General features: G+C 40.9%; 4 protein-coding genes across 5 annotated transcripts; 2 read left to right on the plus strand and 2 right to left on the minus strand.

The window, feature by feature from the left end:
* Positions 1-308: 308 nt before the first annotated feature.
* On the minus strand, positions 309-2264 carry apoda.1 (apolipoprotein Da, duplicate 1). 2 transcript variants are annotated; one of them, XM_076745554.1, is made up of 5 exons: positions 2224-2264; positions 1862-2000; positions 1226-1347; positions 1030-1115; positions 309-855 (listed from the first exon to the last, which is right to left on the minus strand). In XM_076745554.1, exons 2-5 carry the CDS (start codon positions 1976-1978, stop codon positions 620-622), a joined length of 561 nt encoding a protein of 186 aa, XP_076601669.1. In that variant the 5' UTR covers positions 1979-2000; positions 2224-2264; the 3' UTR covers positions 309-619. The 2 variants fall into 2 exon arrangements, with proteins under 2 accessions (XP_076601669.1, XP_076601668.1); XM_076745553.1 differs by having other exon boundaries at positions 2208-2255.
* A 6358-nt stretch (positions 2265-8622) lies between these two features.
* On the plus strand, positions 8623-9882 carry apoda.2 (apolipoprotein Da, duplicate 2). The gene is made up of 4 exons (XM_076745702.1): positions 8623-8742; positions 8915-9036; positions 9448-9533; positions 9641-9882. Exons 1-4 carry the CDS (start codon positions 8623-8625, stop codon positions 9880-9882), a joined length of 570 nt encoding a protein of 189 aa, XP_076601817.1.
* A 1931-nt stretch (positions 9883-11813) lies between these two features.
* Positions 11814-17544, minus strand: LOC143329616 (apolipoprotein D-like). The gene is made up of 5 exons (XM_076745602.1): positions 17526-17544; positions 12857-12990; positions 12552-12673; positions 12194-12282; positions 11814-12068 (listed from the first exon to the last, which is right to left on the minus strand). Exons 1-5 carry the CDS (start codon positions 17542-17544, stop codon positions 11827-11829), a joined length of 606 nt encoding a protein of 201 aa, XP_076601717.1. The 3' UTR covers positions 11814-11826.
* A 452-nt stretch (positions 17545-17996) lies between these two features.
* samd7 (sterile alpha motif domain containing 7) lies at positions 17997-26511 on the plus strand. The gene is made up of 9 exons (XM_076745236.1): positions 17997-18323; positions 22994-23128; positions 23494-23617; positions 23877-24001; positions 24104-24185; positions 24363-25039; positions 25150-25265; positions 25349-25459; positions 25744-26511. Exons 2-9 carry the CDS (start codon positions 23026-23028, stop codon positions 25978-25980), a joined length of 1575 nt encoding a protein of 524 aa, XP_076601351.1. The 5' UTR covers positions 17997-18323; positions 22994-23025; the 3' UTR covers positions 25981-26511.
* The last annotated feature ends 51 nt before the right edge of the window (positions 26512-26562 follow it).

Genomic DNA, 26562 nt, shown 5'->3' on the forward strand with positions numbered 1-26562 from the left:
TCTTTCTTCATAAAAGTGACCACTCCCATACATGTTTCATACAACATTATACCACTACAACATGCCTTGCAGTGTAGTACCATTGAGTACATTAATTAGTAGTCTGTAGTTTAAATAGTTTTACAGGTGGATTAAAATACCTTTCATGTGGTTCTTTTCAAATTAGTTTTTGTTTCTGATTCTATACGTGAGTCCATCCCAGGTCTGAACTGTCCACTGATGTTCATACAGTAAAGGATGTAGCTACAGAATCAAAGAAGATCACATAACAGTAAGTTTCACTGACTTTTATTAACTCAGTTAGGTACTTTATGTCTCCATTTCATGTTATAAACATCAGGTTTAAACAATGATTTCACATGCACTTATACTGCTTTACTTACATCCAACCACTTACTATTATGAACAATACAGGCATGCAGTTAATTTGTGCTGTAAACATTTTTATTGGCTTTAAAAGGCAGGAAAACTCTGTTCCACAAATAAACAGTGACTGAGTTGAATATAACCTCCTGGTAACAATCAGCATAAAATATTAGTCAAATATTTTTCACATGATGAATCATGTTCTCCCTCTCGTCAACAACAGCACCATCTTGTGTTGCATTTCTATTGATGCTCAGAGCAATTTGTCACAGCCTTGCTGCCTGCTGGGAATCATCCTGCTCACATCGATGTTGTTGTTGGCGAAGATCTCCCTGGCTTTCTCGACGGTGGAGTCCGGCAGGGTTCGTGTTCGGCTCAGGATCCAGGCGAAGTCGACGTGGAAGAGCCTCAGTATGTCTGTGCAGGAATACACCAGGGCCGAGTTCACGTAGTCGGTGGACAGGATCCAGTAAGGGGAGTATGGCAGGACTGTGGCGTTAGGGAGCACAAAAGAAGATCAAAACCAGACCACCACCAATCTTTTCTCCTGATCTGACACAGGAAGAGAGTCTCATACGAGGTTGATAAAAGTGGAGGCTCACCAACTTTACTGACAGAACAACACACAGCAGTTATTCCCAAAGATGTATCAATCTCGCTCACCGTAGGAATAACTTATTCCCAGCTTGGCGGGATTCTTCATATCCTCTATGACTCCAGTCCCTTCAATTTTCCTCAGCTCTCCTTTTCTGTTTTATACCAGACAGTTAAATTTCATGTTGGATTAAGGGAAATAAAACCATGCAAATATTACCTCCTGACTCTACATTTGCACAGTGAAATTGCAGACAGGACTCACAGTATTTCAGAGCTGACCACTCGAATGGAGTTGTCTGTCCTAAAAGTGAAATTGGTTTCGATGCACCGTCCCTTCTCAAACTGGGCCGGCAGTTTGGCAATTTCAAACCATCTCCCCATGAACTGTGAGGGCAAAAACACACACGAGTTCAAAGACAATTCAGAGCACCGTCAGTAGAGAGTATGAATAAATCTACATACTTTAGTGGATTCATTAAAATGTACAGCAGGTGTCCCATCAAACCTTGTCTTTACCAGCAGGGGGAAAGTAACTAAGCACGTTTACTCAAGTACAATTTTGACTCCATCTCCATCTTATACAACTTTACTCCACTACATTTCAGATTCCCGTTTAAAAGTACTTTAAATTAGCTCCATCTTGGCAGCTACAACAGTAAAATACTACTTATGCCAGTTTACTTTAACCCCCCACAAAGTAAGCAGATATAAGGGATTTGACACAAATATTAATGTACAGTATTTAACCTTTTTTTTTTTCCTTTTAAAATGCCACAAGAGGAAAAGGACAGTTGTTTTGGTTCCAACACATCACGTCACCCCCTCACCATTATCATCAACAGCACTGAGCATTGGTCTGCCAGTTTATTTATCATATTCTGGACAAAGGAGCTCTTACCTGTTTGAGGTTGAAGGCTGGTTGAACGGCTGGTTCTGGACATGGCCCCCAGTGGGGCACCTGGGCCCTGATGAGCGGCAGGATGAATGCAAAAACCAGAACTAAAAATAACTTCATGGTGTCGACGGTCCTTTGTTACCTGCAAATGTTTTTCAACCAAAACATACAAATGAGTCACTGAATGACTAAATTTGAATTATGTGCAGATAAGGATACAAGTAAAAGAAATCATTAAAAAAACATAAGAATACATCATTAATTTAAGCTGCTGAACAGCATTTTTTCGCACAAAAAGTCCTAAAAGTAATCAGTAAGTGAACTGTTTATCATGATCTATATGCATTACCAGATATATTTCTTACTGCTGTGGCCTGGTGGTGCAGATATGTCTTCTCTCCCTCAGACAAATTCTGGTATTTGAATTAGAGACGTTGCTCTCTGCGAGATTTTGCAGTCCCGCGTGTCTGCGTCATCAATAGCTGTCTTTGTGTAGAGCCATCTTCATTTCAGACATGAAGTAAACTATTAGCAAAGTGGAGTCATGGGGGACATACCAGTAGAAATTTTCTAACACAATCTAGATGTTCTCTTGCCTTAGATGGGCAGGAATGTGTGTGTGTGTGTGTGTGTGTGTGTGTGTGTGTGTGTGTGTGTGTGTGTGTGTGTGTGTGCGTGTGTGTGTGTTTTCCTAACCTCAGTTTACAGAGATACACAATGTCTTTATACACACAGATACAAATAGTTCATTATTCTCAAACCTAAGAAAGGAAACCACTAAGTCCTGGTTACACAGCGGGCTTCACAAAATGAATTAGATCTGACCTAATTCAATATTCTTTGTCACGTTCATATCACAGTAGCTTACTTATACATTTGATAACTCAGGACTTTAACCTTTGTAACGTGGCTCTAAAGATGGCAATGCCAGCCTGTTGGTCCGCCACTTTGAGTCCAGGCTGAAATATCTCAACTACTATTGGATAGATTGCCATGAACAGTACCCAGGCCATGAACAGTACCCAGGCCATGAACAGTACCCAGGCCATGAACAGTACCCAGGCCATGAACAGTACCCAGGCAATGAATCTTTGAGTTCAGGTTATCCCCTAGCTTCTCATGGCACCATTTGTGGCATGTGTCACATTTGTGGTTTGAAGCGAAATGTCTCAACAGTTATTCAACCCATGAAATTTGGTACAGACATTCATGTTCCCCAGAGGATGAAATGTTGAAGCTTCGGTGACCATCTGAACATCTCTGGTTCAGAGTGAAAAGTCTCAACAACTACTGGATGGATCAGAAGAAGAAGGCATACTTTATTTATCCCTCTAGGGAAATTCATTCACCAGAAGGTTGCCAGTTTGATCCACACAGGATTAATCTGGTGGGGGAAAGTGAAAAAGCAGCCCTTCCCCTCCGTTATCACCATCACTTGGGCAGAGTACAAAACATGGGAGCTGCTCAGCGGCCACCAGATGAGACCGTGTTTGCACTGGACAGCTTCAGAATGTGAATGTGTGTGAGAGTGACCAGGGCTCAGTGAAGCTACCTAAAAACAATAAAGGTTAAACAAATCAATTTGACTAGTAAAGGTTTACCTATCTGCATTGTTTTCTCTTAGTCATGTTTCATATGAACACACAATGGTCTCCTATTTCCACACATTTCACCCCTTTTCTGACATTTCTTCTCAGTGTTCTGTGAGCACAATCCCTCCTCTCTGTTGCTCTGTGTTGGTTTTCAGCCAGTCTGACTGGTGATTCTCATCCTGTCAGCCATCATGCTGGAAAATCTGCTGGAAACAGAAGACAGGGGCCGGGTCCACTTGGAGCACATTGCGAAACCTCATCGAGGAGCTTCATTTTCACAGAAGTGTTGATTTGTTAGTGGCATGATTCTGGAGAGGTTGCTGTTTTTTTTGCCCATTGAAATGAAACATGCTAAAGTTTTGAATTAGCTTTGATTTGTGTTTATTGGCATAATGTTGCAGGATATGCGTGTAAAGTGTGTAATCTTCATACTTTAAATGTTACCACCATGATTTTTGTTAAAATTATTGCTTACATGCTCATGTAGTTAAAGACTATAAGTTGGTACGTGATCAGTGAGAGCTCGACCTGCGCCAGCCTGATCAATTCATTCAAAATGTCCTGTGAAAATTTGGCAGTGCTTCTGTATTTATGAAAAGTTGAAGAAACGTGGTCATGCATGGTTATGCGGCAAAATACATGCAAAACCTGTCAATTAAATGGAAATACCATTAAATGCTGTCTGCTTTCAGACAAAACCCCACGGCTACAAACAAGGTTAAATTAAAGAAGAGAAAGATCAAAAGGCTCCATTTCCAGCTAATACACTTCAGAGAGGAATGACTTGTTAGCTGCACCCGGAAACATCAAAGCCTGGTTAAAGCAGAGGCGCCAGGTTTTTCCCTGGATAGAGGCAACGAGCCTGACTGGTCAGTAGATGATCAAGGAAAGAACCAACCACGCTGGGGTACGTGCTCGCAGATGAAGAAAAAAATATCAGAAAGGGAAAGAATATTAAAGAAGCAGATGAGAATGCAGACAGTTTGCCTGGAGCAGAGAAAAAAATGGCTCACACTTGTTTTGATCACATGCTCGAAATTTAGAGTTTTTCATCACATTGAGGGCAGATTCAGCGGTCATCAACCAAGCTTTTGTTTTTGTCTCTTTCACGCATTGCAGTGCTATTTTTGCACTTCACTTCCAGAGTTCAGTCAGCAGTGATGTTTCTGTAGATGGCGCTCTTTTCTCTGCCTTCTCATCCATGATTACAGTCACTGTTCATGTGGCCTGTTCTTAAATTTAACTAGCCAGAGGTGGACACACAAGGTGGACACACCTTCCCATCTTTGAGAAAACACCTCCCTCTGCCTACACCTCCATGTTTCCATGGTGCAAGTAGCATCATCATCATCACCAAATTAAAGCAGGTCTGAAAACAAAAAAATATATATATATGTTTTTGTTTTTTTCAGACAGTAACGTGGCTTTAATGGACACTATGGCAACATCCAAACTATAACATCCACCTTCATTAGAGGTAAGAGTAAGGTTAGAGTTCAGTATGGAAGGGGGGTGAGGAACAATGGCTGTAAGAAAAAGATCCACAGAAACAACCAAACAATCTGCCTAATGTCCAAAAGAAGGGACAAAAACTCTCTTCTAGAGATTTTCTTGCTCATGAAAATGTACAAAAACAGCAGAGCGAGGTCAAATAGATGCTTTTTTCAGTCTTTTTGACATTAAGCAGATTTCTAAAACTCAACTATTTGGAATACACACACACATATAATTAGATTGAAATGCTGAATACTGAAGCGCGGCCACTTCCTGAGGAGGCTAATTATGACTCATACAATAACAAACTTGGTACATTATGTAAAAAATCAGCAAGTTGTAAGCATACTAAAAAATGTTTTTCTGAAAGTTTATCGTGCTGCTTTAAGCATACCTTTAGAATATATAATATTCTACATATTCACAATATACTGCAGTTCTTAGAATATATAATATTCTAAAGGAAGATCAGGGTAGGGGGGCTCCATGTTACACTTATTTAAGTTAAATAATAAGTTGTTCATTGTCCATTAACTTTTGACAGTAGGTGAATGTTTGGTTAAGCTGATACTGTAGGTGGTTATCCTTTAACAAAGATAAGAATCCCATTGCCTTTATTTTCATGGTTTTGGTCAAACATGCCTGAGAATGTGTCACATTGGAGGGTCAGAGGTCATTTCTCAGGTAAAAACTTACTTTGTCAAGAGTACAACAACATGATCCACTGAGGATCAATACAACCACTGAAAGACCTGTTTTTTGACTTTGCGTTCAGTTCAGATTATTAAAGACTTGATTGATCTTTCTATGTCTGAAAACACTGACTGTGAATCACAGGACACATCTGCCTATGAATGTTTTGGACTGAGCTTTAAAAAAACCTTTTCCTCTAAGGAGGTAATTATTATAATTTTTGCTGTGAAAACTTTACGAAAACCAACTTAGATTATTATGAGAGCACAGTTTTATTCTCTAATACATTGCCAGACAGAGTCTTACAAAAGTGAGGATGTATTGGCCAGTGCATTGAGTGTGGGCCTAATAATTAACAGATTAAAATTCAACACCTGCAGTGGTTGTTTATCACAATATATTGCAGTTCTGGCCATAATTTCAACTGCACCTTTCCCGCTGTGTCTAAATGTTGAATGTTTTTCATGAGCATTTTGAGTCCTGCAGTTCTTTTGTCTGATTTTGTTTTCTCCATCTCTTCTAAACCACCAAAGGCAGCTTCGGCTCCAACCCGTTTCCAGTGCAAGTGGTTTCCAAGGCAGTAAAAGCAGGGCAGGGATTAAAAGTGAATCCAAAGGCAGAGAGAGCTGCTGTGGGAGCGCTGCATCAAGAAAACCAGATGCACCTGTGCCCAATTAATCTTTCTTTACACCTGTGTGAGCTTTAGAAAACTCTGAGAGGGAAACCTGAGGTCTGTAAAAGCAGGAGGATGCAGTAAATGTTCACCTGAGACTGCGCTTATGTTTGAAGATTGAAAGCCTGATACTGGTAACACTGGAATGGAATTTGTATGTTGTTTGTTGTTGTTTGTGATAAGAACCAGATTGCCTCCTTTTCTCCTCTATAAAGGGAAGAAAAAACTCCACTGCAATCAAGACTCTGCTTCTTTGAAATTAGCAGCTCGTCCTCACAGCTGATCCATTTACCTTTAAGCAGGGCTGTTATGTCCCACAAATACCCAGGAAAATAGGAAGATGAAAGATATTCTATTGAAAGCAGCTGGGAAATAAGCTTACTCACTTTGTTGTTGAGACTTCTCATGTTTATCTACTTAATATGAAGCTACAGCTAGCATGCAGTTAGCTTAGCTTACCATGAAGACTGGAAGCGGGAGGAAACTGCAAGCTTAGCTTGGTCCAAATGCAATAAATTCTCTCAAACAGCAACTCTAAAACTCACAAATGAACACGACATCTGTTTTGCTTAATACATACAAAACCTGAAATGTCAGTTTGTGGCTTTATGTGTGGGGCTGCTTCTTAGCCGCTAACGTTAGCAGCTTCCTGGAGTCTCTGCTCATTTTTTGAACAAACATGTTTGATTTCTGCAGGAATTTGCTCATTTCGGCAAGTTGTAATTGTTCTTTCATGTCAGCCACTATTGGCCGTGTTTCATGCTGCCCAGAGACGAGGATTATGAAGACGAAGACGGCTTCTTCTTCTTCTTCTTCTTCTTCTTCTTCTTCTTCTTCTTCTTCTTCTTCTTCTTCTTCTTCGGGTTTTGTAGCAGAAACAGCTGATTAGTTATACGAGTTACGTTTGGTAGGTCTGAACTTGTTTGGCAGAGATGTTTCCATCTCCCTTTTAGCACATTAGCAAGCAAGCGTAAAAAAACTTTTTTTTGCGAAAATGAGGAAGTTTTTTTTTATTTTGTTGTTTCCATCAAGCTATTCGAACGCGATATTTCTAAATGTGCATAAGCTAATGAGTCGTTGAAGCCCACCCCTCTTCATCTCCCGCCCTCTCTTGTCTTGAACTCTTGAAGTCAGATATAGTACTGAACATTTGATTTCTTAGGTGCTGAAAATACACATGCTATACATAGTGGCGTGGGACTTTGTTCCAGAGTTTGCAAACAATATCTTTATCCAGCTAAATTCTCAGCTCACTGGTTTATCCTGAATTCTGTTTCAGTTCAGTGAGTGGAACGATGCCGAAAGAGCTCTGATCAAACACCGAACGATCCGGTGTGAACGAATCTTTTTAATGAACTCATTCTGATGATTCAGTAAACTGAAAAGAACTGCTTTGCCCAGTGGCACTGATCTTCACATCTACCGTTAACTGTAAGAAGTACTGTAAGTGAATAAGCACATAACTTTTTCTTTGATAATGAAATAGAGGTTAAAAGTTTGGGTGATCATGCAGCTTGCTCTCTCTCACTAATATCAGCATGTACCAGAAAGGCATAGAAATTATTTTTTGGAGGAGATAATTTTAAATATTTAAGCTATGCAAATAAGCAGCTGCTGGTTTTAAACTCCTCAGAGGGGAAATGTGGCCTCTTGTATTTCTTTAGTTCACAGAATATCAGCATGGCCGAATGACCCAGCTGCTTTAATACCTGTTTACTGTCTATTGGAGCACTCAGATAAATTTATATATTTCTGAACTTTTATGTTATTTTTGGATCTTGTTTGTGTTTTTTTATTGATCTGGTTCAACTTTCAGATTTGTTTTGCCAGTTTTCGGCCAAGATTCCTTTAGAAAATGGTGATGCTAATGCAGAAGTTAGTATCTTTGAGATGAATGGACAGAGAAGAATGAATGAGATAGATTTACCACTGCAAAGATAAGAAGGCGTGAGGCCCGTTTGAACAGGTGCCAACTCTCACACTCACTCCACCTCGTCATCACACACCTGTACATGTAAACACAGAGGAGGCGAGGTGCTAAAGAATGTGATCAATGATGAAACTACGGGTCCTTAGATCTATAAAAGGCCCTCAACACTGAATGTCCTGCACACAGGTTGGACCACTGGTTGCGTACAGGTGAGCGGCAGCAGCCATGATGCTTCCTCTTCATTTCTGTGCATGTCTCCTGCTCTTTCATTCTCTAGTTGACCCTCAAAAATGATGTTTTGTTCACTGAGTTAAGGTAATAAAGCTGAATATTCTAATCATTGTGCTGTCTGTTTTTGTTTCCTGCAGATTGTGGAAACAAGATGAAGACCATGCAAGTGATTTTCTTGACTCTGCTGTCTGTTCTCGCAGCCAGCGCTCAGGATTTGAAGTTTGGCAAATGTCCCAAACCTGCTGTTCAGGCCAACTTTGATCCTACCAGGGTGAATACTAAACTTTTGTCTTATTTTCCTTTGCTGTAATTAATGGTATAGCATGTGATGTGTACAATACTGTTCAGATTTAACCAGTTTCGCCTCTTGTCTCTTGTGCAACAATTACATGTTCAGTGCCTCTCCAGTTTTCTCACTGTGTGAAATCCTCTGTCCTCTGCAGTACATTGGTAAGTGGTATGAGATCCAGAAGCTGCCAACAGCCTTCCAGAGAGGCGAGTGCGGCACTGCCACCTACAGCCTGAAGGGCCCTGGAGTTCTCGGTGTCCTCAACAGGGAGCTGCTGTGAGTACACGCCACCTAAATGTCTACATTTTTGATTTGAGGGTTTTAATATACTCCTGTTCTTAAAAAAAATTAATACTTAAACTCATTATGTTTTAGCTCAGCAGCAAATGAAAAGTTCTTTATCTTTTAAATTAGTTACACCAAAAAACAGCTTAGGGATGGAAATGTTTCCACGCAGGACCGTCTATTGATTTTAAAGCCACATTGTGCACATTTTTTACCTTGATGCACCTGCAGCATTGAATGTCCCTTAAAACACATTTCAAATTTATGAAAGGAAAGCATTTCATGAAAAAGGGAGAATATATGATACAGTGCAACTTCAAACTTAGACTGAACAGAAGCACACAGCTAACTAAACTTACATTTTTATTAGCAGTGTTTCATGTTTTAACTCTCTTTTTTTAGTGATGATGGAACCGTTAACTTTATTGTCGGCTCTGCCAAGACCAAGAACCCCGCTGAGCCTGCCAAGCTTGAGGTCTCCTTTGACTGTAAAGAAGTTTAATTCATTACAAATATACTCCAACATTCAGTTCAGTCTTTATAAGTAGTTACTTGTGTTCTCAAGCTTTGACTCTCATACTGGTCTCTCCTGCAGCATCTCCCCCTGGTCCCTACTGGGTGCTTTCCACCGACTACGAGGGTCACTCTCTGGTCTACGGCTGCACCGACTTCGGCCTGTTCCACATGGAGCTGTCCTGGATCCTGAGCAGAGAGCCCACTCTGAATGAGGAGACCCTAGAGCAGCTGCACGGCATCCTGTCCTCTGCTGGAGTCAATGTGAACAAGATGGTCCTCACCAACCAGGATGAGACTTACTGCAGCCCCATGAACGAGTAAACGGAGATACTCCTGTTTCAGCCCATAGGACTGTGACACAGGCCGACTTGGATTTGATACACGACTGTGTGCAGTGTGTTCTCTGTCTCATCCTGTCGTTGAAAGTCAGTGCAATAAACCTGTGGAAAGAAATGCATGATGTGGGGTGTTTTGTCTTGAGACCTATAAGGCTGATTCTGAACTACAAAAACTAATAAGTACTACAATTTCAATACCAAAGTTCATTTGCTCAACAAGGATTCAGAAGAAAATATTGTATATTTTACTCCACTACATTTATTTTTGATAGCTTGAGTTACTAGTTACTAATAATTCAAAATGTTACCACCAAATTATGACATTATGGAGAAAGATGAGACTTTATATACATATTAGTGCATCAATAATTATAAATTAATCATATACATTGTTCTGAAATGGACCTTTCTTCACAATGAGGGCTTTTACTTTTTGTTCTTTATGCATATTTTGTGGCTAATTAGTATTTCTACACTGTGGTCTGAGTATTTCTTGCACCACTCCAGAGGAATCACAACACTTTGAAAAGTACAAAGCTTTGAGCCCCAGTTTGCTCTCCATCATGTAAAGAGGAGCAGTTTTTCTCATGCAGTGTAATACATATTTAAACAGTGTTGTGAGTCTATGAAAGGCAGAAACCCGACAAACTGAAATGACGAATAATAAATACCTATATGTGTTACAATAGAATCCAATAAAAATTTAGATTTTCATCATGTTTTCATCTCACATTTGGAAAATTGTACGCAAATTAGGTGTTAGTAGCTATTGGTAAGATTTGTTTTCGAAGGTACTAACATCTTTATAGTATAAGTACGCAGATGATGGTAAGATTAATTATCGTGCATGTGAAGTCAACCCAATTGTTCATAAAAAGTTACACACTGTGATGTTTTTTGTCCTTATAGGAAGCAAACGCACTGAAGCAGAGCAATAGGTGTTATATATTATAAAGAAATTGTATTGTAGTGTAGTTGTAAATGTAATATATAAGGACATTTGAATTGTTAATTAATGTACAGTATTTATCAGCAGCTGTGGTATAACTTCTCCTATTAACACATATTTTATATTATCATAACTGCATTGTATTATTTGATCTGCTTGTATACCAGCCTGCACTTACTGTCCATTGGTGGAGTTATACTTGTTGACAAATGCATAAATAGAAATTGATATCTGCTCACTTAACTACGTGTTACAGTCTGTTATGAACAAGAAATCAAAAGTTTGTATGCTGCTTGTAAACGTGGGGGGGTAGAATCAAAGAGCATCAGCAGGAGCGTGTTAATAAGAATATGAAGCTGCATATAGACACAGATTTCTTTGATGGTGATCCAGCTTTTTCTTCTTTGATTTTTATTTTGGAGGTTCAGCGTGTTGTTTTTTGTTTTTTTTCTGGAAACCATGCTTGTATGAGGCTAATGCATTTTTCTTCTTTTGACAACCAAAAAAGAATAACTGTTACTAATACACAAAAACATGTCACTTTAAAACAACATGTCACTTACAGTAAGTGAAATTTGTTTACAAGAGGAAACAGACACTGTTGTACCTTTAATTGCACGTCAAATTAGCTGTTAACTTTTAGAAGTCAGTAATGATGGTGTGAAATGTAGTGTGAAACTATGGCTGTAAACGTTCTGTCTATCAGAGCCAAAACCCATTAACAAAAGGGAGATTTTAGTAAGGAAAAACATAACAGCAAAGGCACTGTAATGAATAGCTAAACGATTATCAATATTGAAGTCCACTCACCACCACAGAGGACACAGAAAACACACCAAAACCTGTGCTGCTGTTTAAATAAGTTTATTGTATTAACTTTGTATGAGGCATACAGTGAGATTTCCACCCGTGAGAGGACACAAGCACCACAATGCAGTCTGTAGGCCTGAGGGTTGAATCAGGTCTACCTCAGGCTGTTTACTGATTCATGGCGCTGCAGTAAGCTGCATCCTGTTCGGTGGGGAGCAGCTTGTCCACTCTGACTCCGATGGAGGACAGGGTGCTGTGCAGCTCCTCGATGGTCTCCTCAGGCATGGTGGGCTTCCTGCTCATGATCCAGGCAAAATCAACATGCAGCACACCAAGGTCAGTGCAGCTGTAGACCAGGGAGTAGCTGTCGTAGTCGGTGGACAGCACCCAGTAAGGGGCAGGAGGAGAGTCTGTAGGTGTGAAGGGACAGGACAGTCAAGTGAACTAATTTCTGTTAAAGACAATGCAGCAATTTAAAGTGTTGTCATAAAATTGCTGTCCCAGACAGGGTTTGTAATAAATTAGGGGTCCTTACTCTCAAAGAAGGAGACCACCAGCTTGGCAGGCTCAGAAGGGTCCTTAGCCATGGCAGAGCCGCTGATGGAGTTAATGGTCCCATCAGCACTAAAAGAAACAGAGAAAAAACAGTGACAGAAACAGCAGAAAATAAACCACCTGTTCTCATTCAAGCTCAGGTTTTAAAGAGCTGAGAAAAAATTTGCAGTCAATTACTGGAAGGGGTTTATTCCTGTATTAGACTTCTTAACTTAAACGTTTACAGACTGAACAAAACATTGACTTTTAGTGGTCAAACTCTTCATAAAACATACATTTTGATGACCAGATGACAAAGATATTGTTAAATCCATGAGAGACGTGGGTGGAGTACTCACAGCAGCTCCCTGTTGAGGACACCAACAACTCCAGGGCTCTTCAGGCTGTAGGTGGCAGTGCTGCACTCGCCCTTCTGGAAGGCATGTGGCAGTTTCTGTATGTCATACCAGGTACCAAGATACTGCAGAGGAAGCATGAAATCCAGTTATTGTTGAAGAGAAGATACAGAATCATCAGGCGTTTAGTGGCATTGGTTTTTATTGGGACAGATGGTCACTCCGGTAGGCCTCATTTGTTTCCTTCCAGCAGTTAAAATCAAGAAATGTCACGATATATTAGAGTAAAGAGAAGGTTTGGTGTTCACCCTGGCAGCATCAAAGTTCTCCTGAACAGCAGGTTTCGGGCATCTTCCTGGCATGATGACCTGAGCGTTGGCTGCCAGAACGGACAGCAGAGTGAGGGAAATCACCTGGATGGCATTCATCTTCTCTCCACAACCTGCACAGAGCAAAAAACACTGATTCAGTTATTCAGTTTTTATATATAATTCATTTAGAATCACACCTGCCACCTGCTTACCTGTGTTACCGGGTAGCAGTGAAGCTCTGAGTTTTGATGGTGTTTTTATAGATCAGTGACATGTGCTCTGCAGCCCCTCCTTGCTGTTTGCATGTGACGCTATTTTGAGAAAATTATGTGAGAATTGGCACCTGTTCAACGTTGATATTTTGTGTTTAAAGAGGCCTCCGACAGAAAAAGAGATGATTGACAGGTTAGTGTAAAACTTGGATCACTGCTGACCTTGAACTTGGCTGCTTTTCCTAGAATTCAAGCAAATATTTGCAGTAACATTCATTCATGTTGATGATATTTTCTTGCGTAATTTTTGTAGCCTGTAGTGATTGATTTTCTTTACTTTTTTTTGTCCAGTTCCTTAATTTATGACCAAATATCTGCAAAAATAACAACGTTTCCATAAGCCTCAGCTATACTTTGAGTTCAGTGTTAATTAGCAAATGTTAGCATGCGAACATGCTAAACGAAGGTGGTGAACATGGAAAACATTAGGCCAGTACCTGCTAAATGCCAGCAATTTTACATTTTCTATGTGAGTATGTCAGCATACTAACATGCTAAACTAAGGTGGTGGACATGGAAAACATAGCCTGCTACACATGTGAGCATGTTAGCTGACATTAGCATTTAGCTCGAGGCATTGTTGTGCTTATGTAGGCTACAGCCTCACAGAGCCATGCACCAGCGAGGCTGTAGACTCTGTCTCGTTAATTAAGGTACCATTTCAGTCCAAATATGAATTTGATCCAATGATACAGGTGACACCATCCCCAGTGATTTATATTTAACAGCCACAGGTATTGTACCAAACACCCTGCTAATCATTTCACATTTCATTTCAGCTTTCTTTTGTCATTTTCTTCAAAGCACATTGTAATGCATTTTGCATCAGGGATTCTCTTTGCCTCAAATCACGCGTTTGATCAGCTCAATTGAGACTGAGACCGTCACAGGACAAGGTATTCTTCTTTTATTGATGCAGACATGTCAAGTGCTACTTCAGCAGAGTGAAAAAAAAAGATTGCCTGCCTAGAGACACTATAGCTCAAGTATCTCACCAAAATAAGGTTTATTCTCTTGATAAGAAAACTAATTTAAACCTAGAATTGTTTTTATGATTGCCTGCCTTCAATCAGAAGCAGAATGATGCCTTCTATGCATTTAGCAGTTGTGATAAAACATAAAAAAGCGGCACATTTTTACAGTATGTTGAGCAAATCCTTATAAAAAAAAAAAAAACAAAACAAACATTTACTGTGTGCGTGGGTATTTCCTGAATGTAACACAACTAGGATCTAAGGATTTTCTAGTTATTTCAGGGGTTCTTGATCCTGAAGAATCCTACTACCTGGGATCTCACGGTAATCAAGACCTAAACAAGATTTCCACCAAGCGTAAAAGTATAATGCTTCCACCTCTGAGGGATTACAGCTTTGGTACAGTTGTCATTCAGTGGAGAAAAATACCGGATATGGCGCTGATACGGACACCAGATTGCTAGTGTAACCTAGTTAGAAGATGCATGGTGTCTGTTACTGACTCAGTGAATTTATAGCTGGGCCTGTTTCTTGAGGTTAAACCTGCTCTGATCCCTTCGCCTCACTGTGACTCTATAATGCTGAGTCCAAACAAGATGGACAGAAATCCCTTATAAAAAGCTTACACCTAGGAGACTCTTAAATTAGTGGTTTAGATGTCCTAATGCTCTGTCCTCTTAATTCCTAAGTCCTTTATTAGTCTCTTTTCAGTAAAAATGATCAACCTACTTGTCTCCGGAAAAGCTCAACAAACACACAGCTGCCATCTGACAAAATATGTTTCTCCCCTGTTAATGTTTTATAGGCTAATAAAACTTAAAGTGAGTGATACGCCTATTACATCCAATGATGTAATTATACTGTTTGTATGTCTTATATTTTTACAGCTGTGTACTCTTTCTCCCACTAAGGTTAGAATCACTGTTACCACTAAATCCTAAAACAGCTTCTGTCTCTGTCCCTGTTACTATTACTCTCACCATGACTATACAGCTTCTACAACTACTAACATCAATCTTAGCGATATTGATAACATACAACAATATATTAGTGTATGGCTGTGCATATATGTCAGCTGATAAGTAAGAATATGCAGTATAGAAATGCTAAATATATTCCCAAGTCATGTGGCTAAAACTCAGTGTATAGATTAAACAGACAGAAAGGTTTCAGAGGTTCAAAACTAGTATCTGAATAAAAGTCATGCTACTGCTGCTCAGAACAGGAGGATGAAGCTACTGTGAGCACCTGATCAGCACACCTGGATGACTGAAGAGTGGGAAAACCTCCTTCAACCACACCAGCGCATTTTTGTTTCTGTGTATTCATGCTGCATTATGTTCAGGATAAAGCCTGAATGTGGTGTGATGGATCCATCCTGTCCCACATTAAAAGGCATAATGGTGTAATGTGTAATGTAATGTACTGTAATGGCGTGGTGAGTGATTTCCTGGCACACATTAGACCCCTCAATGTCATAGTGTACCCAAGCTTTGTTGATGACCAGGTGCGCCATTTCATGTCTGCCATTTTGTCAAAGAGATAGCTGCAGAATAATGACCTGTATACTCGTCATCAGATAATAATTTGTGGGAACAGGACAGTGACTTAAGTTTCCTCCAGTGGCCTGCACAGCCTCCGGACCTCGACGAAACACGGCACCTTTTAATATGAGGTGAAACTGGCAGCTCAGCCCCAGATTAACCAAAACATTGCAAAAGTCCACCCAGCTGACGTAAAAACACACATTGGCACATCATACACCATTCAAACAAAACAATTTCTAGCCATGTTAGCTGCTCTTTGAGGCCGTAATTAAGCACAGTGGTTCCTTAAGCTAAATGCTAATATTAGCATGCTAAAATGCCCATAATAACTATACAATAAAATGCTGATCCTAAGCTGGTATAATGTCTACCATCTTAGTTTAGCGTGTTAGCATTCTAACATTTCCTATTTAGCATTTAACACAAAGTACAGCTGAGACTGATGGGAATAAGCTTTGCAGATATTTTTACATGGCTTTGTTGAATGTTCAGATTTCATGAAATTTGTACACATAAGCACATATTTAATGAGATAATGCATACTTTGCATATTTAAACATAAATTAGGACACACATTAGCACTTGCCAAGAACGGATACTGAAAATTGCTTTGCAAAAAAACTCTGAAAATAAGTTAACCAGGTCATATCAGGTCATATACATGCGCATATACTGTATATGTACTGGATTACATACACATATAAATCAATACATGCAATATTGTTACCTAAATTAAAGAAGTTCAATAGGGGGGGTGTAGCTACCATTTAGATACCTTGCGAGGCAACTGGATCACAAGATCACATGAGTTCACGCAAGTTAAGAAACCACTTCGCCAGGCTTCAAGTTATGCACATGTAGTTGAACTACAGTGGTTCACACCAATCAGCATCCAATGAGGAACTGCCGGCAGCCATGGGCGGGGTTTAGGTGAGCCAACTGCGAGCAAAGCATCTGTTCGCTTGAAAACAACAATGGCGGCTCCTGACAAGGTTAATGATGCAGCAGCTGCTTTAGCAACAGTTCCATCAGAACCAGAGAGTATTTCTTCATCGAAAGAAGAACAAAGAATCTCCTGGAAAAAGATGTTTTCTGTCTTCTCCCGATTGGCTTCGGCAACAGTCTTACTACGTCATGTGGTTCATTGATCTGATTGGTTGAAGTTAGTCTGTGATAGCCAGTGATAGACAGATGATTCATCCATACACCTGCCAGTTATTTTTGGGATACTGAGGTCATATCCTCTGTGTTTCTTTAAGGAATTTGGGGGTTTTAGCAAACTGTTGGGAGTTTACGTTCATCTCACAATAAGTGCAACCTTGATGTAACTGTTAACTGGATAAATAGGCAGAATATATGAACGTTTGAAATAAGAGAATAAGAGGGAGCTGCTGCGTTGCGGAAACTGAGACTCATGACCTTCACTTAATTCTGGCTGTTATGGAGGTAAAGCAGGGCTTATCCAGTACTTCCCAACTGTACCTGATAAATTCTACCAGTTTATGAGGTACACCTAGCTAAAGCATCACATCGTACAGCCTCCATAATGATAATAAACTTGATTCAGCACCTCTCTGAGACAGCTTCAACAAAAACTGCAACTGTAACTATAATCTTCATGAAGGTAGGATTGACTGTTGTATTAGTTTTAGCCTGGTTTGCCCAATAAATTGGCAATGTGTATATGCGTATGCACTTATAATAATATAATAATCAACACAGGGTTGCACTGACCTTCAGATTGACTCAAATCTCCGGGAGCTCTTTGCTGCCTTGCAGACAAGAGTAGAAGATAGAAATGCCACATGGCCCCCCTTCACATCATGTCTGCTGTTTTAGCAAATTTTCCGCCCAGCCCACCAATTGCGCACACCTTGCTGCCCACCAGGCATTAAAAAACATCATTCAGAGACATGCAGGCCCATGCTGTAAACTGTTGGTGAACACAAACTGTCAGATTAAGAGGTCTGAGAGGATGATCTGTCCAACATTTAGTCGGATTTCTAGCAAATTACCACGAAGCATGTTTGGGTCAACCCTTTGGCACCCTGGGGAGTACAATACTTCTGACACCCAAACTAGATGTGGAGAAAAACAAAAACAAGACTGATCTGTTGGATTTTTGCAGTCTACAACCAGCATCATGTAGCCTCTCCGCATGTGGCCTCAGGGCAGTTCAGGAGGGCTTGGCCATTTTGCCACTGGAAAAGGAAGCTAAGCATTTAGGTGTCTTAACCATGGTCTAAAGTGCTAACAAGGGATTAGTGAAGTAAACGTTGAAAGAGGTTTAGCACTCCATGCTTAGGACCAGTGCTGCTTCAGTAATTACACATCAGTTGCAAGGTGTGGCGAGCAGTTGGACGGGAGATCATAGTGATGTCAGGACAGGGAGGGCTTACCACAGGAGATAAGGCCATCTAATGGAGATGAAATGAATCGGTATTTAAAAGGTCTTTTTTAGTTAAGGCAGTTAGCTGGCAGCAGGCTGCGCTCACACCAGTTGGCTGGTTATTAGTGGGAGGCCGCTTAGTTGGAAGTGAAAGAGGAACAGTAGGGAGAGGCAGGTTCTGTGAGCGCTCCAAAGGGTTTTCCTTTACATTTCTGACTTGCGCTTTTATCTGAATTGGGACAAAACCAGTTCCAAGCTCTGCTCACTGGTGTGAACTTGAAGGTAAGTCCATTAAGATTTCCTCTTTCAACATTTCCCACTCCCCTCTTCCATTTGTCCCATGCTTCTCTTTGTGACTGATTTGTTTAGGCTGTATTTCAGAGTTGTTGTGAGACACATTTACGCTGCTTACTCTTGGGAATAACAGCATCTGACGCCTCAGTATGTGATCAAAAGTTAAAGTAACAGCCTTAAAATCCACGCTCGTAGCTGAATATTTGCATCGCAATTCTATAAAAATGTAAAACTTTCACATGCTCAGCCTCGCCATGCATAATGTAAGCAGTAAACTGCATAAAAGGCTGCTGATCCCTCAGTAAGTGATTAATCTAAAGGCCAATGCGATTAGAGGAACAACCTTGAAATCTGTATAATTAACCTAATAATTAGCCCAGATTCTGCGATGACATGAAAATAATGCCAAAACGCACAATGAATTAGCCTGTTGTTCATATCATGTGCGCTGATTTATGTCGACATTATGCTTTGTCTTTCTATATATTCAGCCATATTTAATTTTATCCTTTCAATTTCAACACTTGGTCATATGAGCTTATGACACCATGGGTAATTCCTAAATCAACACTACCTGCAACTCTGCACTTGTGACTCTCATAAAATCTAACCTGCTTCGTGTTACTGACAATACATGATTTTAGCATGTGTTTGTTGTGTGAGGGAGGATTAGGAGGGACTAGACAATACTTCTGTCTTGTCTGATATGACCTCCTCAGGGCTCCATCTAAGTCGTCAGCAATTTTTCCCTTTAATTCATTCTTGTAATGAGATTAACCAGGCAACAGCAAATCCAAGGAGTCCAATCCCCGGATTTAGCAGCTGCGGTGTGGCCCCTGTTAAGGAAATATGACAAGAGTTTTCAGGCTCACCTGTAATCACAGTTTCACTCACACATGCTGAAGCCGCTTGAAATTCCCATGTGAGATTCTGCGGCCGCCAAAGAAGCGTGTGCGAGGCTTGATGTGTTAAGTGACAGCCGACAACTTCACGTAAGAGCGTTTGCTGTGATCGAACAGGCCTAACAAAGGATTCTCTCCAAATGGCTCAAGTTCCCACAGGCCTGGTCCCACTTTGTGCCTCTCATGTATTAACTTTACAAGAAGTCACAGAGCGAAGAAAATGAATTTCCAGAAACAAAAATACCAGTCGCATTTGTTCCAATGAGGTATTCACAGAATCACAAAAGACTCTTTTAACCACGTGGATGGAAAAATGTTCCGTCTGCTGCACAATGAAAAAGATTTCTGACCAGATTCCCAGGTTCTAAACAAAGATAATGGCTGGAAATGACATATGTCCTTTGTTAATTTATCCAATATGACGCACAATTAAACTCCTATTATCAGTAACATCATTATAACTCTTTACTTGTTTTTAGTCCATCTTTTATAAACATGGTACCTTAATATGTTCTAGCATATGTGGTGGTTTTGCTATTCATGTGTTGTGCTGAACGTTGCTTTGTTAGCTCACTAAGGCAGGTTTCTCTCGATGTTTGCTTAATTAAAGTTAAATCGACTCAGCTCGACTCATTAGTATAAACTGATGTTTGTTGCCAGTATTCTATATTTGCATACAAAATAATGCATCATTGTTTTTCTTGTGTTTTGCAAAAAATCATTTGTGGCCAGACGTGACGGGAGAGAGATTTTTTTTATGCACTGGTCAAATGTGAGTTTTTGGACTACTTTGCTTCCATAGCATGTCTTCTTTCAGACGAGTGGAGGAAAATGTCCTGAATACAAATTTAAGTGTTGATTGTGGCTCAGATTTTTGTTGTAAGTTGTATGCAAATTAGTGCATATTTAATTAGATAATGCATCTTTTGCATATTTAAACAGAAAATTTCCCAAACTTGGAATGCAAAAAAATAATTATCTTAAAGTGAGTCATCAACTGGGAAAGTTTCATGGTGAAATGTATTAGAAATTTTGCCCTTTTAACCTGTGCTGTCTTTCTTTTTGTCTAAAAATATATGAAATAAGACGTGTTCAAAATGAGTTTATTCTCTCAGTCTGAGCCAGAAATCTCCACTTCTGCAGCACTTACATACTCCGGTCTTTCCAGTTTTATTCCTTTCTATACACTGAACGGTTTTACAGAGGAGCTTGTTCATGTATCATAACATTTCATTCCTAAAAACATGGCAAAAATGTATTTTTCATGGATGTTGACAGTATTTTCTGATTATGTGGTGATAAAAAATAGATCTCTAAATTGCCCTCTGTGAACCCCTTTGACTCTAATATGTCATTAAATTTAAAGAATTTTTCGTGGCTTTATTGAATGTTCAGATTTCTCTTCATGAAATTTCTACACATAAGCACATATTTAATTGGATAATGAATACTTTGCATATTTAAACATAAATAGTAATAAACTAGTTATATTTATCACTTGAAAATTGACTTCTATTCACCTGCAGTGTCTTCAGGAAAAACTTGAGAAACTGTTTAAAAACCTTTGTTATTGTGCAATAGAATATTTTTTCATCCAGATGGTGTGAGGAGTCTTTGGAGATTCTGAAAATACCTTCATAAGATTTTTTCAAAGATGACTGTATGTTTTTATTTTATTTTTTTGAGAAACAGGAGGCTCGGCGACTTGAATGTAATGCTAATACATGGGAGGCACAATCTGGTGCTAACACGGGCCCCTCTTTTCCCGAGGCGACAGCCTGTCACAGTTTGTGGTATTTTGTCTGAACACAGGATTACTCAATGCAGTGTTTCTGGAGAGGCTTCAGGGATCAAACCTGCATTGCTTTGTTTAGACTTTGATTCTTTTACTTTCAAGATCTAATCTTTAAGTACGTAAATTGTTCATCCTCTCAAACTAACAAGATCCAGCCTTCTTGAAATATGTTTACGGTATCACACATGAAAGTGTAAACCGTTAATTCCCAGTTGAGAGAACGTGAAGGCGCTAACATATTACACAAGGCCCCGAGGCTCAGGGCTTAGTGCCCACTTGGGAATTAGAGAGACGTAAATGTTGAAATACGTTTCTGCTCATTTGCTGATGCTAGTTGTTGTGACATTGGCGGAGAAGTAGGTGTGGGCAGGGTGCATGTGTTCGCGCCACATAGCACCACATAAACCGATTGCATCCCCAGATTTATCCCCAAGGTGTTTTTAGGACATCCTGGGAGCTAATGGAGGCTAATAGGCTTAGCACTTAGGGTGTATTGTCCGGGATGCTTACAGGCAAGGTTTGCTGAGGGTAAAACTCTAAACGTGCGGATTACCTCCAACACATCCCTTTAAAGTGCTGTATAGCCAGGACTTAGCTAATAGGATCCAGGGGGTAGCAGGGGCCTGGTAGGGTGGGGATGGGGGGGTGGATGGGCCAGCAGGGCGGTCTGCAGGCAGGTCAGCAGATGTAGCTACCAGACTGTTGCACGACTAATAGGAGGATTACAACCCTCAGATTAGATGGGCTTCAGAGGGAACTTGAGTGACTGTGGATAATGCACAAGGCCTCGGGACAAATCTTATGACAGCATTTGTCTGGGGGAGGGGACGGAAGAAGAAATGTGGACAAGTACAGTATATGTGCATAGTTTGCACATGTCCCATACACTAACAAATATATCAGTCAAATGCTATTAAGAACAATAGAAACTAATATTATATGAAGAGCTGGATGGCGAACTTTAGTGCACTGACAATTTGGATTCATTTATTCAGAAGCGCGCTGCACCCTGGACCTGGATTAGCAGAACTGGATTATTGCGCTGTCGTTTACAGTATCATATTTTGTAATGGGATTTCTGCAGTGTAGAAGGCTAATTGGAGGTGTCTAAGTTGGTTGTGATTGTGCACACAAGCTGCCGGCTCAGCCAAGAACAATGTGGCCATTTGGTGTGTGTGTGTGACTGTACATTCGTGTCCTTTCATTACTCTCTTAGGAGGACCAAATGTATCTGCAAGCATAGAGAGATGAGAAAAAAGACAATTTCTGCTGCTCTTCACATATTAAGGGGTTAGAATTAAAGTTAGGATTTGGACTTAGGTGTTAAATTTAAGTTAAGGATTAGGTTTAAGGTACGTGAGGCCTAGGGTTAAGGTTGGTTTAAGATTAATGCTTAATACTAGGGTGGAGGTGAGGGTTAGGGTTAGGGTTAGGTGAGAGTGAGGATCAAAGGTTAGAGAATGAACTTGGCCAGCGTCTGCATGTGTGTGTGTGTGTGTGTGTGTGTGTGTGTGTGTGTGTGTGTGTGTGTGTGTGCATGGATCCCATGCTGGCAGTCCCTGTTTCTCACATTAGAATTAAGCTTGATTTGTAGAGTAAGATACGTTCTGTTGACATTTTCTAATATACGTGATGAGAATTTCTTGTGATAAAATGTGTTTGTTGGTATTTTAGAGAGATTATATATTCTTCTTTTGTAAAAATGGCATGGCGTCGCAAAGTCCAGTGATTGTGGTATATGTGTAGAGCTGTGCTGCCCCCTAGTGGCAGTAGAAAGAAATTACAAAATGTATTCATCAATCAGTCATCCCAGTTCAATTTTCAATTTTCAATTTTTCTATTTTATACTTCAAACCTACAATATATCATGCAATATTATAATGGTTTCTCAAAGCACTCACGTGTTTCAGTTTCTAAGAATGCTTGATTTAAACCCTCTTTTTAAACTTGAACTCTAACAGCATTCGGGTGGAGGTCAAAGGTCGTGAGTGTCATGACCCCACGGGAGCAGCTGAGGAAGATGACAGCATTGGGAGAACAGGGGGCTTTGGATGAGAAGCACTGGTACCGTCTGGTCAACGGCATGTCAGCTGGAGGTGAGACATGAAAACACAGCGGAGACTAAAAATATAACAAGATCAAAAAAAAAAAGCCGCCCAAGAAAACTGGAAAAATACACAAAACTTCAAAACTTACAAATAGTTGCAGAGCTGAGATAATTATGTGAATGTACATAAATGTAAATGTATAACCTTTTAAAATTTACATCCTCCAAATTGTCTGAATTTAGTCCCAATCGGCACCACCAAACAGGTCAAACCAACTTTGTGACCTTGTCTGCCATGTATTGATTCTGATAGATTCTTTCGTGCTGCAGTCTCTTCACAGTCAGTGCATGTCTCAAGTATTGTTGGATATATTGAAGCTATGGCTTCCCACTGACCTGTGTCCTCTCCTGCAGAGCTGAGGCAGAGGCAAGAGTTGATAATGAGGAACCAGATGGCCATGGCTCCGCAGATCCTCGCCCAGGGGCAGCAGAGGTTACAGGGGGTCCCAGCACAGTTCGAACCTCGCTTCATGGAGAGGTCTGTCCCGGAATTCACTCTTGAAACTGAAACAGTAGCTCTCTGGTAAAGGGCACCCCTGAGAATTGCCAGTTGCAGGTGCACACAGTAGTTGAAGAGCACAAGGCCGCTGATGCACTGATGAAAATGTTTTTATTGAGACCAAAATACACCTGAAAACACAACAGTTTTTAAAGAAGCCAACAGCTAATTATCTAGAAATGATCAGCCCATTATATCATGTCTAAATGACTGATTTTCCGTTCTTTTCTGTCATCAGGGAGCTGGTTCCCCCCACCGAGATGGTACCGTCCGATGCCAGGCAGATGCACATGGGACCTCACCTGGGTCCACCTCTACCTCCGCATGCCAACGTCCTGCCTGGGCGAGCTTTCCCCGGAGCGGGTGAGCAGGGCCTGACGCACGTTCATGCCTGAGAGAATTCCCAGCTCGTCTTGAGGAATGTGAACGAGCATTAACGGCCTATCTCTCTCTCTGTCTTCTCAGCTGGCTATGGCTTCTTGCCCTCGGAGCCCATGGAAACAGTTGCCCGGCGACAGGAGCTCATTCACAAGCAAAATATAGCCAGGTAGTGTGTGCAAACATCCCACCTACACACTGCATCACATTTTACTGAAGAAAGCGGAGACATTTCATGCATTATCTGGCGTTACTCAGTCCACTCTGCTCCAACAAAGTGTGATCATGTGGTTCTGCCATCACTGTTGTGCAAATATGTCTAATATTTGTCTGTGATCCTGTTCAGAATGGAGATGAACGCCATCCTGCATCAGAAGGAGCTGGAGAACGCCCACCAGAAGGGGCTCATGGGAATTGATAATCCCATGTCATACCCCTCCAACCCCATGGCTTTCCGGGGCCGCCAGCGCCTGCCAGACGGCCACGATGTCTTCGTCCATCGTCCCACCCTGGATGAACTGCACTCCAACAGCATACTCATGTCAGCCAGCCCTTACCCACCAATCAACACGCTGCACAGAGAGAGGGGGCGCAGGGCTGGACGGAGGCCCACCGCTCACAAGAGCACTGAGAGCCATGTGGCCAACCTGAAGGGCCAGGCCGAAGACAAAAGTGTAGAGCAGAGCCCGGGAGCCACATCAGGGGAGGAGAAAGAGGTGGAGGCGAAGGGGGACATGGGCGAGGAATGTGCCACCAGCAAGACGATTCACCAAGCAAAGATAGACTCTGAGCTCGCCACAGGAAGCAGGAAGAACTACAAAGAGGGCGAGCCAGGCCTGCGTAAAGCCTGCGTGAACAGTCAAGACGGGTGCGCAGATGCGGCCAACAGCGGCACCAATGATAAAGACATATCCAGCCAATGCTCAGCTTTCCAGGAGAAATTCATGTATCCGTCCGCTGGTGGAGCGCTCACAGGCATGCCTTACATGTTCCCAGTCCCTGGAAATGGTTTCCTTCCACCTGGTGGGTTTGGAAAAAAATCTAAAGATAGATTATATTCTTTTAGAAAATGAGTTTAATGTGTATGTTAGAGGACCAACAAACCAACTGATTTACGTCATTTTTTTTTCCAGGTCCACCCAATCTCTTCCTAAATGGAGATGAGGTGTCCGAGGACATCAGGAAGTGGACGGTGAATGACGTTTACAACTTCATCAACAGCATACCCACATGTTCAGAATATGCTCAGGTTGGTTCCTATGGTTTTCTGGAACAGTCATCTTTTTCTTGTGCCTCTGTTGTGTCTAATGTTATTGTGATTTAACTCTGCAGACCTTCAAGGACCACATGATTGATGGGGAGACACTGCCCCTCCTGTCAGAAGAGCATCTACTGGACACACTGGGGCTCAAGCTGGGACCAGCTCTGAAGATCCGCTCACAGGTAGGGAAGGCAGACTCTGCAAGCAAACATTTTGACTTGTCATAGTATGAAAAACAGCTGTTTTGCAGTTGTTACTAATTTGTGTGACAGAGAACCAGTATGCAAAATACCGGGACACCGAAACTGAAGCAGCTGAATGGAATCCAGCTATAGTTGATTTGATTATTTAAACCTGTGCTTATCCCACTGGTTTTGGACCATTATACTGGTTGTATTGTGTTGATAGGTGTGACCACAGGTACAATCTCTGGTCTAATATGGGTCACCTCTTTATTCCTTCACAGGTGTCCAGGCGCCTGGGCAACATGTTGTACATGATGAACCTGCCGCTCTCCACCGCCACCCTGCAGGCCACTCCTGAGAAGCCTGGGGACCGCTCACCAGAGGTCTGCTCCCCCGTTAACTGCAACAGTGAGGAGATGATGGCGAGTCCAAGGGACCCCGATGTCCTCAAATCTACAGAGCATCTTCACGAGACAGAAAACAACTCCCCTCCATCTGCCAGCAGTGAGACGGCCTGACAATGTGGACAGATGCACAGCTAACCGGGCCCAGTCTGCACCTACAGTACAGCGTGACACTACCTGAACTGCTGCTGCCACCAGTGGACTTGTTTACATAATGATTACTGAAGATGCTTTTTTATTACTATTTGCTATCTGAGCATTTAATGCCCAGGTTCACATTAGGCCCAGCTGTCTGCTAAATATTTGTGTTTTACATATATATTTACATATATTTTTGACAACTGTGGAGTGAAATTGATGTGGATTTTGAGTTATGAGACAATAAGAAGGTTGAATTTAAGTTTTCTTTTCTCACTTTTCATTACAGGCCTTAGTCTCTAAACGTCTGATTGTACCTTTAAACGTACTTATTTTTTTAAGCTGCTAAATGTCATTTCTCCAGTAGGTCAGCATAAGGACCATAGAAATCAGTTGGGAATGGTTTTATAATGGAACAATGCAATATGTAAGTGTTTTGGATTTGGATGTTTGATACTTTTTTTTGCATTTGTTGGATTGTAAATAAAGTGTTTTTCTACATAGGAACCTGCAGTATTGTCTTCAAATCTTGTAAAAAAAAAAAAAAAAAAAAAAAAA

This window comes from Chaetodon auriga, chromosome 12, assembly GCF_051107435.1.
Source record: "Chaetodon auriga isolate fChaAug3 chromosome 12, fChaAug3.hap1, whole genome shotgun sequence".
In the NCBI taxonomy this organism is placed as follows: domain Eukaryota; kingdom Metazoa; phylum Chordata; class Actinopteri; order Chaetodontiformes; family Chaetodontidae; genus Chaetodon; species Chaetodon auriga.